Genomic DNA, 14,523 nt, shown 5'->3' with positions numbered 1-14,523 from the left:
CTGCTTGCAAGCTTTTAAGATCTCAGTCGCTACTCGCCAAAGTAGGAGGTGGAACAATGTTTTGTGTAGTATGTTATGCCAACTGAGCTTGATGTCCCCTGTGACTATGGTCCCACGCTCACAGGTTCAACTACTCGGTACCTCTGGGTAGCTGGCCATGACCAAGAAGTGACTACAACCTTGTCCCTTGTCAGCTCTACTATACACCTGGGAATTCAGATCATACAAAAACACTTACAGGACCATTGTCCTCCAACCCTATACATGGTCTTGGGTACACTACCCACTTCACAGACATACCTAATAGTTCAGCCTGTTCACCCATCTATCCACCCCTACACCCATGTTTGCCTTCACTGACAACACAATATTTTATGTGCAAAAGGATTCATCTTTGTTGTCTGCACTTCCCATGTACCTCTCTCTGTCTTCCTCTTCCTCAATGCCACCATGTTGATCACTCATATTTGGTACATTGCTCTTCTCTTCACCCAAATCAATACTTATCTCTACCTATCTAACAGTGTTCCCTCCTCTGCTCTCCCCCCGGTAACCAACAAAGAAAATTTCCTTCCATAAATAAACCTTTTCTTGACTTTTACAATAATGGATTAATATAATATTTGTCCTTCTGTGATTGACTCAGCATAATGTCCTCCAAGTTCACCCACATTATGCAGTGTTTTGCAGATTCTAGGTTATTCTTTAGGGTTGCATAGTATTCCATTGTGTGTATGTACCATAGTTTGGTTATCCATTCCTCAGTTGATGGATACCTAGGTTGCTTCCATCTTTTGGCTACTGTAAATAGTGCTGTGATGAACATGGGTGTGCCTATGTCTATTCTTATCGTGGCTCTCACTTCTTTAGGCTATATACCTAGTAATGGAATGGCTGGGTCAAATGGTATTTCTAATTCTAACTTTTGAAGGAATCACCATACGAATTTCCACAGTGGTTGTACCATTTTACAGTCCCACCAGCAGTGTATGAGAGTCCCAATCTCTCCCTATCCTCGCCAGCATTTGTTATTTTGTGCCTTGTTGAACTTTGGTACTTGTACTGGAGCAAGATGGTATCTCATTGTTGTTTTGATTTGCATCTCTCTAATGGCTAATGATTGTGAGCATTTCTTTTTATGTTTGTTGGCCGCCTGAATATCCTCCATGGTGAAGTGTCTATTCATGTCTTCTGTCCTGGCTTGGTTTTGGCTGAAGTTATTGAGCTTTTCCTTCACCTCCTGCAACAGACATAGTCAATCTGATTCCTGTGTACTGTATCTGGCTAAGTCCACTTGTACAGCCGCCGCTTGTGTTGTTGAAAAAATGTATTTGCAATGAGTAAGTCATTGGTCTTGCAAAATTCTATCATGCGATCTCCAGCATTATATCTGTCACCAAGGCCAAATTTTCCAGCTACTGGTGATTTTTCTTTGTTTCCAACTTTTGTATTCCAGTCACCAGTGATAATCAGCACATCTTGATTGCACATTTGATCAATTTCAGACTGCAGAAGTTGATAAAAATCTTCAATTTCCTCATCTTTGGCTTTGGTGGTTGGTGTGTAAATTTGAATAATAGTAATATTAACTGTTCTTCTTTGTAGGCATATGGATATTATCCTATCACTGACAGCATTGGACTTCAGGACAGATCTTGAAGCATCCTTTGTGATGATGAATGTTACGCCATTACTCTTCAAATTGTCATTCCTGGTAGAGTAGATAATATGGTTGTCTGATTCAAAATGGCCAAAACAGGTCCATTTCAGCTCACTAATGCCCGGATATCAATCTTTATGTGTTCCATTTCATTTTTTACAATTTCCAATTTTCCTAGATTCATATTTTATACATTCCATGTTCCAAAATGTTCTGATTATTAATGGATGTTTGCAGCTGTTTCTCCTCAATTTGAGTCATGCCACATCAGCAAATGGAGGTCTTGAAAGCTTTACTTTATCTGTATCAGTGAGGTTGGTTCTATTCTAATGATGCAGTTCTTTCCCTGTTGTATTTTGAGAGCCTTCCGACTTAAGGGGCTTGTCCTCCTCCACCGTATCAGACAAGGTTTCCGGGCTATTCATAAAGTTGCGCAGTAATGTGTCAGACAGTGTTTCTCTACTATTCATAAGGTTTTCCCTGGCCAATTCTTTGAGAAATGTATGGCCCCTTCCTCATTCTGTCTTAGTCTGGAAGTTCTGCTAAAACCAGTCCACCATGAGTAATCTTGCTGGTATCTGAAATACTGGTGGTACAGTGTTCAGCCTCACAAACACACAAGCCACCACAGTAAGATAAACTGACAGATAAGCAATAAGTGCTCAGTATGCAGAATATATATACATGTTAAAAAAAAATCAGAACAAAAACACAAACAACTCAACCAAAAAATGGGCTAAGGACTTAAATAGACATTTGTCCAAAGAATATATGCAAATGACCAATAAGCTCATAAAGATGTTCAACAACTTTAGTAAAAAAAAAAAAAGTTTGTGAGCAGCCATCTAATGCAAGTATTGGTCTCTTCTTGTCTGCAGCAAAGCATGAAGAGAATCAAAGATGTGTGGAAACAGTTAATTCAAAGGACTAATTGACCATGAGAGTCTCAGCCTATAAGATCCTGAGAAAAGAAGAACTACATGGTGCCTGACTACCAATGCTCAGAATGGAGATCCTAGATAGAATGGAAGAAAAAATGTGAAATAAAATTTTAAAAACATATAAAAAGACCAGGTTTACTGGTCAGATAGAGACTGGTGGAATCCTTAAGACTATGGCCTTCAGGCCTGCACCTAAGCTTACTCTCATGCCCTGTTAGCCAAGTAATAGATAGGCCTATGAACCAAACAACTACACCAAGGCAATGTACTCCTTAGAAGAGTCAACACTGGGAAACCAGAAGTGCAGGTTTTGCACAGGGGGAAAGATAGGGAGGCAGAAATGCATAGATGAGAAGGACACAGGAAAAGAGTAACCATAGGGAGGAAGCAGGAAAATAGCTAGAACAAAGGGGGAATGTAATCAGCGTCTCAAAACAAAATGTACATGAACTGTTGAATGTAAAACAAATCTGCTTTGTAAAATTTCAACCAAACCATAATAAAAAGTTGTTTTTTTTTTTTTTTTAAAAAGGTGTTATGAACTATACATAAGTTATAAAATTCTACTTGATCATAGTTTTTTAAAAAAAGCAATTTTATCTTTTAGGTAACAAAGTTTGGAAAATTTTTTGATTTACCTCTGTACTTACCCAGGTAAGTTAATTTCACTTTTTTTTTTACCATGGCGATCAAAGATTTTCACAATATGATCAGCTCTGAAACAATTAGAACACAGAGATATGATCAAAATTTTTATTTGTCTCTTCATACACCTTAGTAATTTATATAAAGATTTAAACCACTCTACAAGTTAATTCCGTATTCATTCATGATAGTTTCATAATTTATATCTAAAACATTATTTTAAAATAATTACTTTACCAGGAAATAGGTTCTATGAGCTGTGATGTCAATGAAGGTGAACATATTCTTTTTCCCACCATATAGCTGTCATGCAAGAACTTATATCAAATTAGATGGCATGGCCATGTGGCCATATATCCATCTGGAGTCATGATGAACTACTCAAAACATTCATTGGTTTCTTACCCTGTTACTGCAAGATAGTTTCCCGATGCTTTTTGCCATGTGAACTGTATTGGTGTGCCAAGCAATGTCTTTTCTACCAGTGAGAAAACACGCTAAAAAATAAAAACACCATTTTTATATTTTCCAAACATACACAATTAAGCATTGATGACAAAACAATGTCAAAATATGATAATGAAAACAGTAGGATTCAGAAAACTTATGTTAAAGCTAATCCAAAAGAAGTTAACAATGTAGAAAACAAACAAATGAACTAATCAACCAACCAACCAACCAACCAACCTAAAAAAACACAGTCCCATTGGTATAGTACACCAAATCAAACTCACTGTCATCGAGTTGATTCTGACTCATAGTGACCCTATAGGATGGAATAGAATTGCACTATAGGGTTTGTATGGCTGTAACTCTTTATGGAAGCATATTGCCTCATTTTTCTCCTGTAGAGTGTCTGGTGGGTTCAAACCACCAATTTTTTGATTAGCAGCTAAGTGCTTTAACCACTGCACCACCACAGCACCTTTAACTACTGTGTCACCGAGCTCCTTTTGGTACAATATAGATCTCAACATATAGATCTATAAACATTTTTCCCTGTAAATGTTTTTGAATATTAATTTTATTCTTAAAAAATATATTTTTCAGGTTTTTATAGATGTTAAGGGATTAAAATAATTTAAACTTGAATTTAGTCAATTATCACGTGACTTTTATCAGTAGCATGTGACTCTCATCAGTGGCATGGATTTCTCAAAAATTAAATTTAAATAAATTGCTCTTTAAAAAATCTAAACCATGACAGAATGAAAAATGTTTACACTTCCTTCAGGCATCCTTGGGTGGTGTACACGGTTACATTCTTGGGAACCTATCCATAGGTGCCTGGGATGAAAGGCCTGGGGATCTGCTTCTAAAAGGTCATTGTCATGAAAAGTCCATGGAGGACAGTTCTACTATGCGACACCTAGGGTCTCCATGAAATGGAACCAACTCCACCACAACTGGATACTTTCTTGAAAATTATTTTCTTCCTTTACCTATTGGTTATATTTACTTCATCATTAAGTGTGTTACTTGGCTATTGGATAGACAGGGCCCAAAATCAAACTCACTGCCATTGAGTCAGAGATGCCCTTTTGGTTTCCAAAGCGGTAAATCTTTACAGAAGTAGATTGTCCAGTCTTCCTTCTGCTGAGTGGCTGGTGGGTTTGAATCATCAACCTTCTGGTTGGCAGTCAAATGCCTTAGGCAGTATGCCACCAGAGCTCCTTGGATGGACAGGATATCAGGTGAGAGATCATTCTTTTCTTCTCACTAGACAATGTAGTACTGTGATATCCCATATAGTAGCCACAAATTACATGTAACTATTGAGCATCTAACACGTGGGTAGTCCAAATTTTTATATGCTGTAACTATAAAATACAAAGACATGAACAAAAGAATGTAAACTACCTCATTAATAATTTTTATACTGATGACATGTTGAAATGATAATATTTTCAGTTGTTGTTGTTATGTGCCATCGAGTCAGACCCGACTCATAGCGACCCCTCCTTGGGTTTCCAAGACAGTATCACTGTGCAAGTAGATTGCCCAACCTTCCTTCCGAGGAGTGGCTGGTGAGTTTGAACTGCCAGCCTTCTCGTTAGCAGTCAAATGCCTTAGGCACTATGCTACCAGAGTGCCTAATATTTTCAGTATACTGCGTTAAATAAATAATTTAATTTTACCTGTCTTTTAAACATTTTTGAACACAGCTACTAAAAATTTTTAATTACATTGGTTTGCATTATGTATTTATATTGAACAGGAATTTCATTATTAGAGATATGATGTCCATGTCATAGGTATATGAAGTTTAGATAGGACTAAAGAATTAATAGTGTGAGTGGCAATATAAAACTACTACAGAATTGATAGTGTGAGTGACAACATAAAACTCTTCCAATTAAATATCAATCAATATTTCATATGCTAATGATGAAACCCATCTGTGTTGAAAGTATGTTGTTGTTTGGTACCATCAGGTAGGTTCCAACTCATATGCACAATAGAACTCTGTGTACAACAGAATGAAACACTGCCCAGTCCTACACTATTTTCACTACTGTTGCTCACAATGTCAGAGCCCATTTGCAGTCACTGTGTCAATCCATCTCATTAAGGGTCTTCCTCTTTTTCACTAACCATCTCCTTTGCCAAGCATGATGTCCTTCCTCAGGGACTGGTCTCTCCTGATAACATATTCATAGTACAACATGTTTGAGGTACGTAAGACAAAATTCTTTATGATACTCGCTTCAAAGGAGCATTCTGGTTGTACTTCTTCCAAGACAGATTTTATCATTCTTCTGGCAGTCCAGGGTATACTCAATATTTTTCACCAACACCATAATTCAATTCTTTTTTCGTTTTCCTTATTCATTGTCCAGTTTTCCCATGCATATGAGATGATTAAAAATACCATGGCATGGGTCAGATGCTACTTAGTCTTCAGAGTGACATCTTTGCTCTTTAACACTTTAAAGAGGTCTTTTGCAGCAGATTTACCCAATGCAGTGTGTCATTTGATTTCTTGACTGCTGCTTCCATGGGTGTTGAGTGTAGAGCCAAGTAAAATGAAATCTTTTCTTCATTTATTATGATGGTGCTTATTGGTGCAGTTGTTAAGATTTTTGTTTTACTTTGAAAGTATACATGTGTTATAATGACATATATAGCCAGGTTTTGTGGAGCAAGAAGATACTGTTATAGAAGAATATAAGAACAGTTTACATTTACAAATTTCACAAAAACATAGGAGCACATTGCTCTGAAACTTGAGCTTCATTAGTTAGCTTCATGGGAGCCGTGCCTCTGGTTGCCATCTCACAGATATTTCCTCAGTGGCACTATGTAGATGCTCCATATGCAGTGCCAAGGAAAAAAGCACTATAGCTTCACAATTAGAAAAACTAAGATTTAAATTTTGCCTCTTTTTGCCACAGAATTCTTAATTATAAAACAGCAATAATATCTTACTCGAAATATTTCACAAATTGAGAAGTGCTTTAAAAATGTGAGTTATGATTATCAGTCAGTCAATTCCAATTTCCACACTAACAACCACAAATACTCATTAGGATGTATACACTAATTTAAAATTTGAACTTTCCATTCTTTTGCCAGATCAAGCAGGGTGGTATTGCTGAGGTAAAGCAGAAGGGTGAATGAGCTGCAGACAGTAAACAGGGAGTGGGGTTTACAAGAAGCCCAAGCTTAGAAACCTTGCGTGCAGAAGATGGCATGTATAAAAGTGAGAACTGCGTGTGCAAGTGCAGATGTCTTCGTGAATAATGTGCACTTGCCACCAGAAGATCTGTAAATTAGACAGTCACGAGCAGTACGACGTGATATTTTTCCGAGATTTTTCACTTTCCTCAGGTGGTGTAACTAAGGCGCTGAACAACTGTGCGGCATGCAAAGGTTTAGCTTTAAGAAATGTGGCAGCTTGTGACATCCAAGAGAGTCAATTTCACGGCGACCCTTCAAACGCATTCACGACCGGACCTTTCCATCATGTGAAGTTCGGGGTCTCTTCAAATCCTGTCTGCTCATTTCTGTAGTTCCCTTTACCCGCACAGCTCCAACCCTGTTCGCAGTCCCAAAAATGAGGCCTCGCTTTTCCTTGGGTCTTCTCCTTTTTTCTTTTCCTCCTGTTCCTTTAACTTCGCCCCCGCCCACCCTCTCCCTAGTCACCCTGCTCGCCTCCCAACTCCTCACGCACTTATGGGGACAGAAGAGAGTACACGGCCTTCTCCTCAAAGCGATGCTCGGCTGTCTGAGGGAAGGGCCAGTGGTCGCCTCTTCCTGCTCCCCCTCACCAGTCCCTCCCTCCCCCCGGGGTTTTTTAAGTTATTTACCTTCATCTCAAAGCTCCAGCCGACGCGCGATCTAGCAAGTGCGCAAGCGCACTCTGTCTCCTCAGAGAGCGCTACCGCGTTCCTGTCACCCAGGAGACCACGCGAGCAGGAGCCAGTCAGCGAGCGCCGCCTGAGGGGGTCCAGTGCCCGCAGAGGAGGGCGTGGACTGTGATCACGTGACAGCAGCTAAACTAGGGCGCCAGCTTGTTCACTGAGCCTGATTGGCTGAGTCTAACAGACGCTCCACCACCACCCTAGAGAAAGGCTCTGTGAGTTCTGAAAAGGCGCCTGCGTGCATTTTAACCCACTGCGAGTGAGACGCCAGGGGTGGCAGAAGAGCTCAAGAGAAAAGTATTTAAAAAAAGGAGAGATGGGAAATGGCTCATGAGACAAATATTTTTACTCAGACCTAAAATATATGTACATATATATATTTTTTTACACAGACCTGGTGTATACGTTTGGACGATCCATCCTATCATTTCTGTTTTTCCCTCCAGGTTTCTGTGCTAGAACGGATTAGATGTGAGAAGTAGGTTGTTTATTTTTCAAGTAGGTGCTCAGAGTTTGTGGTTAGGCTTTTCCTAAATGGGTCAAAGTGGGGAAGAAAAATTAACTCTAATAGCTTCTCTTTAGGCTATGGACCTGGCAACTTTTCCCCAAGTTTTGTAGCGGCTGTAGTATTTGTGCTTCACTATTTAGAATCTGAAAGTGCATTTTTGCCAAAGTCTCAAAGTATTGAAACAATCTACTTTTTTTTTTCTCAAAAAAAATTTAGGAAGGGACGTGATTTGTTTGTTGTTGTTGTTAGGTGCCATGGAGTTGGCTCTGACTCATACAGATCCCATGTGCAGCGGAAGGAAACATTGTTGTGTCCTGCGCCAGCTTCGCAGTCCTTCCTATCCCTGAGCTCATGGTTGCAGCCACTGTGTCAGTCCATTGCGTTGAGGACTTTGCCCTTTTTTGCTAACCTTCCACTTTACCAAGCATGGTGTCCTCTAGGGAATGAGGCCTTCTGACAACATGACCAAAGTAGGTGAGACAAAGTCTGGCCATTCTCACTTCCAAGGAGAAGTCCAGCTACACTTCTTCCAGGACAGATTTATTCATTCTTCTGGTAGTCCATGGTACTTTCAGTATGTTTCTCCAACACTACAACTCAAAAGCATCAACTCTTTTTTGGCCTTCTTATTCATTGTCCAGGAGCTGTGGTAGCATAGTGCCTAAGGCACTTGACTACTAACCAGAAGGCTGAGAGTTCAAACCCACCAGCCACTCCTCGGAAGGAAGGTTGGGCAATCTACTTCCCTAGTGATTCTGCCTCTCAACCCAAGGAGGGGTTGCTATGAGTCAGGGCCAACTGGAGGGCACATAACAACAACATAAATTGTCCAACTTTCACATGCATATGAGGCTATTGAAAATACCATGGCTTGTGTTAGGTGTGCCTTGGTCTTCAAGGAGACATCTTTGCTCTTCAACACTTGAAAGAGGTCTTTTGCAGCAGATTTGCACAGTGCAGTACGCTGTCTCATTCTTCACTGCAGCTTCCATTGATTGGTGTTGATTGTGGCACAAAGTAAAATGAAACCCTTGGCAAATTAAATCTTTCCTACATTTATTGTGATGCTGCTTATTGGTCCAGTTGTGAAGATTTCATTTTCTTTATGTTGAGGTGTAATCCATATTGAAGACTGTAGTCCTTTAGTCTTTATCAATAAATGTGTCAAGTCAGCTTCACTTTCTGCAAGCAAGGTTGTGTCATCCACAAATTGCAGGTTTCTAATGAGCCTTCCTCCAATCCTACTACTGTGCTTTTCTTCATATAGTCCAGCTTCTTGGATTATTTGCTCAGCATACAGATTGAATGAGTATGGTGAAAGGATATAATACAGATATGCACCCTTCCTGATTTTAAACCTTGTTCTGTTTGAATGACAGCTTCCTGGTCTGTGTACAGTTTCCTCATGAGTACAATTAAGTGTTCTGGAATTCCCATTCTTCTCAGTGTTATCCATAATTGTTGTGATCCACACAGACAAATGCTTCTGCATAGTCAATAAAACACAAGTAAACATATTTCTGGTATTGTTTGCTTTCAGGAGAGATCCATCTAACATCAGCAGTGATATCCCTTGCTCCATGTCCGCTTCTGAATCCAGCTTGCATTCTGGAAGTTCCCTATCAATGTACTGCTGCGACCATTTTTGAATTATCCAACAAAATTTTACTTGCATGTGATGTTAATGATATTGTTCGATAATTTCCACATTCTGGGGGATCACCTTTCTTTGGAATAGGTACAAACATGGATCTTTTCCATTCAGTTGGCCCAGTAGCTGTCTCCCAAATTTCTTGGCATAGACGAGTAAGTGCATCCAGCATGTTTGTTGAAACATCTCAGTGGGTATTCTGCCAATTCCTGGAGCCTTGTTTTTTTGCCAATTCCTTCAGTGCAGCTTTGACTTCTTCCTTCAATGCCATTTGTTCTTGATCATATGCTACCTCCTGAAATAGATGAACATCACTAATTCTTTTTGGTACAGTGACTCTCTATATTTCTTCCATCTTCTTTTGATGTTTCTTACATTATTCAATATTTTGCACATTTCATTATAATAATTGACTTTGTCTTCTCAAGCTGCTCTGTGTAGTCTTCTGTTGAGCTCCTTTATCTTGTCATTTCTTTCATTTGCTTTAGCTCTGGAAGAGCAAGTTCAAGGGCAAGTTTCAGAGTCTCTTCTGACATCCATTTTAGTCTTTTCTTCCTTTCCTGTCTTTTAAATGACCTTTTGCTTTCTTCATGTGTGATATTCTTGATGTCTTCCCACAATTTGTCTGGTTTTTGGTTGGTGGTGTTCAGTTCCTCAGATCTGTTCTTCAGTTGGTTTCTAAATTCAGGTAGGATATAGTATTTGCTCAGAGAAAATTAAATGGATAATTTAAAATAACTAATGATGGATATTCTCTGATTCTTACATATGGTGCTTTCCCATGTATTGGGGTTTTCAGTTAAGGTGATTTCATTAAATATTTGCTGAATGATGACTGCAGCCATTCAGGGGATGTTAAAATTGAGGACACATCTCTGCTGGAGGAATATATTTCTATGTATCTTTAGATGTTTAAGGAGCTCTCTTGTTATAGTGGTCAAGTTTAAGGCTGTTAACCAGAAGGTTGGTGATTTTAACCTAGCAGCTGCTCTGTGGAAGAAAGATGGGACAGTCTGCTTGCATAAGATTTACAGCCTTGGAAATCCAGTAGGGGTCACTGAGAGTGGGAATCAACTAGATGGCAGCAAGTTTTGTTTGTTTTACATTTTTAACTTTAGGTATGAGATCTGCACATTGAAATGGAGATATCTTTACTAGATGATTGAAGGGAACAAATGTTAGAGAAGTAAAATTCGGAAATTGTCCATTTAAGTGGTAATTTTTAAAGCAGAGAGAAAGAGACTATTGAGGTTTAAAGAAAAATACATATGTAGGGAAAGAAAATTATGCCAGAAAAATGAAAATCAGGAGAGTGTGAAGCCCTGTGAGCCAGGCAAAAGCTATTTAAGAGATTCAAGAGAAAGTTAATAAGATTGATAGGGTAAGGAGGGATATGAAATTGAATGAAGCCAGTTTATTTAGAGATATTAAGCAATTAAGCTTCCTACAGTGAGGCCTGAATAGTAATTCTTAAGGAATTTAGCAGCCTGCAAAAGTATAGGTTTTTTCTTTGTTTTTAAGCTTTGGATGAAAAAGTATAGTCAAAATAATAAACCAAAATCAAACCAAACTCACTGCCATTGAGTCGGATCCAACTCATGGCGACCCCTCCTTGGGTTTCCAAGGCAGTATCACTACAGAAGTAGATTGCCCCGTCTTCCTTCCAAGGAGTGGCTGGTGGGTTAGAACCGCCAGACTTCTGGTTAGCAGTCAAATGTCTTAGGCACTACTCCATTTGAGCCATTGCCCTTACCTATAGCAGACAATTACCTATCAAGACTTTAGCTTAAAATTTCAGACTTCCTTAACTTTTTAGGTAGTTGATTGCTGAACTCTTCCCGTATTCATGTTCAACCCATTCCCCAATCCCTCATTTGAGGGATCAGGTGCCATTGCCCCTCAATTGAATGTATATTTGCATCTGTGTATGAGCTCTGGTTGATGCAGTGTCAAAGACATTTGACTGCTAACCAAAAGGTTCAAACCCACCAGCTGCCGTGTGGCAATCTGCTTCTATAAAGATTTACCACCTTGGAAACACAGTGCGGGTCACTATAAGTGGGAATCAACTTCATGGCAGTGGCTTGTTTTGTTTTTTGTATGTTTGGTAGAAGATCAACAAAAAAGGAGGGAAATTCTCAATGATATGGATTGACATAACAGCCACAATAAGCCCATTGCCATTGAGTCAATTCTGTCTCATAGCGAACCTTATTGAGTTTCCAAGACTATAGATCTTTACAGAAGTAGATTGCCTCATCTTCCTCCCATGGAGCAGCTGGTGGGTTTGACCTGTGAACCCTCTGGTTAGCATCCAAATGCCTTACCCCCTATGGCACCATAGCTCCTTAATAACCCCAATAGTGGAGTCAAACATACCAATGATTATGATCATGAAGATGGTGCAGGACCAGGCAACATTTCATGCTATTATACATAAAGTCATCACACGTCACTGTCAACTCAAAGACAATTACAACAGCAACATGTATTTATTTTTGTTATTATGGTATTTACATGTTTAACAAAACATTTACCATTTCAGCTGTCTTCACATGCACACTTCAGTGACAATGATTACGTTCATTGTGTTGCAACAAAATGTTTTACTGGGAGAGTTTCTACCTAATTCTCAAGGGGATCGGTGACCCAAAATAGATGAGGAACCATAGCTATTATTCCATACCAAAAAAAAAAGGCATGAGTTTCATTCTTTAGTCTGGGAAACCACTGCTGGATTTTCAAGAACGCTGTGATCTCAGAAAGATTATTTTGGCAGCAATGTGGAAAATGTTTGTTGGAGATGAGACTGGACAAGGGAAAAATGATGGGCCCCAAGAAGTCTTCACAAGTTGAGGAAATAATGCTGGGAGTCCAGTGAGGCAAAGTGACTGGAGTTGGTGGGGCAGGGTACTTGGGAGGAGAGCTTCACAAAGAAAAAGCATCTGAAATCTGCAGAGGGTGACCTTCAATTGTCCCTGAGTACTGAACAAGACATACTTGTAAGGAAACTACTTAAGAAAACAGTTCTCAGAGTTCATACAGGGTCGGAAATAGTTCCTGTTCCACTAGCTAGAGTATATTAGTTGCTGTCAAGTTAGTTCTGACTCATGGTGACCCATGTGTTTTAGTTATCTAAACCAAAAACCAACTATCATTGAGTCAATTCCAACTCATAGTAACCCTATAGGACAAAGTAGAACTTCCCCCAAAGGATTTCAATATAGTACTTTTCTTCTGAAGGTACTTCATTTTCATCTTGCTTAGCTAGGAGCCTCATCTTCAGGGTGAGTTGCTTTTCAGATCCATCCTCTTGGGTTCTGATCACCCACAAAGGTGTAAAACTCTTCTACAAGGCTTTGATTAAGATTTATAAATGGCCGCTTGTTGATAAGTCTTTAAGACTTCAGATGCTGTTGGAAGAATAGCAATGCTTGGGTGTCAGTAAAAAAGAGCCACGTGCCATCACAGGTGTTTTTACCATGCTATTGCATAAACACTCTGCTTCAGTGATTTTATGTTATAGGGATTTAGTAGAGCAAGGCTGAATGAATAAGAACACTTGACAGACAAAAAGCTTCTAACAGATGTAAAATTTTTTGAGTAAGTACTCAAGTTAGGGTATTTCAGGTATACCTATAGTAGCTGCAATTATTTCTTCAAAGTACATGATACATTGTTCATGAGTGGGGTTAAATGTTTTGACACAGAGTTGGGTGATGCAATAAAAAGATCATTTGATTAAATAGAGGAGAATGACAACAACAAGGACAATAACTAGTCAGATTTGGATTATAGAGTGTAGCTAGGAGCTAATACCTTTTGGGAACCACTTAAAGATGTCAAAAGAAAGATAATTATCTTTAGGGTTATTCTTGAGTAACCAAGTAGCTTTGTTGGCACACCTTTTCAATGTTTTGTTCTGAGATATTATCTCTGAGCTGAATATATTAATCCAGGTGTGGCATGAGCTATTATTTGTAGCAATGAGACTATTTCTTGTTGTGTAAGAGGAAATCTAAGACAATTCTATCTAATACAACCCTAGCAAGGGAATTTCCCTGTATGGCAATTAATTCAGTAGGTTGTTTACCATTTGTTCTTTTCCATAGACATGTTAAGAACAGTTCATTCTAAGCTGACAGTCCTGTAAAACCAAAACAAATTTTGGAGGAATCTATAACCCAAACCACGTACATTTTTTTTAATACAGTTATAGTATTCCCAAGTGTCTTAAGTAGCTTGTTTACTCCAGCTTAAAATTTTTAGACTGCTAGACCAATTGACTTTCATTGTGGCTATGGATATTTAGAGGTACTCATAATTGTCCTAGAGTGCACTGGCCTACCATATAAAACGTGGAAGTACCTATGCATAGAGTTCATCATTTGGGTTATAGTTTGATATACTAGGGTAATCTTATCCTCTACATAAAAATATTTATCCTTCTGGGGCACAAATTACATTATTTCTGGTAAAGATGTTTGGGGAGAGGAAGGTTAGGTTTGTTTGTTCAAGCCAGTTCCCTGTTAGAGAATTATTACAAATTGACAGTAGTCTGAATCTTACTGGCGTCCAATTTTTTTTTTCAAAGTGATCATGCTGTGTAATTATTTTTACAGTCAAGTAATTTTGGGGAAGCACTCACTCGGTTATGCCAAAAGATTTGGAAGACAGCTACCTGGCCAACTGACTGGAAGAGATCCATATTTGTACCCATTCCAAAGAAAGGTGATCCTACAGAATGTGGAAAT

The 14,523-nt window shown here is 38.9% G+C and overlaps 1 protein-coding gene across 1 annotated transcript in view; it reads right to left on the bottom strand.

Moving 5' to 3' along the window:
• WDR19 (WD repeat domain 19) overlaps positions 1-14,523 on the bottom strand; it is a 190,435-nt gene that overhangs the window by 170,427 nt on the left and 5,485 nt on the right. The window contains exons 2-3 of the mRNA XM_007947169.2: positions 3,652-3,743; positions 3,252-3,317 (exon numbers count right to left, since the gene is read on the bottom strand). Of these exons, the coding sequence (XP_007945360.2) occupies positions 3,252-3,317; positions 3,652-3,743 (158 nt within the window). The remainder of the gene's footprint in view (positions 1-3,251; positions 3,318-3,651; positions 3,744-14,523) is intronic.

This window comes from Orycteropus afer, unplaced genomic scaffold (assembly GCF_000298275.1).
Source record: "Orycteropus afer afer isolate SDZICR_OR568_19922 unplaced genomic scaffold, OryAfe1.0 scaffold00176, whole genome shotgun sequence".
In the NCBI taxonomy this organism is placed as follows: Eukaryota; Metazoa; Chordata; class Mammalia; order Tubulidentata; family Orycteropodidae; genus Orycteropus; species Orycteropus afer.
The sequence above is the reverse complement of the archived record's forward strand: the minus strand, read 5'-3'. Positions and strand labels throughout refer to the sequence as shown.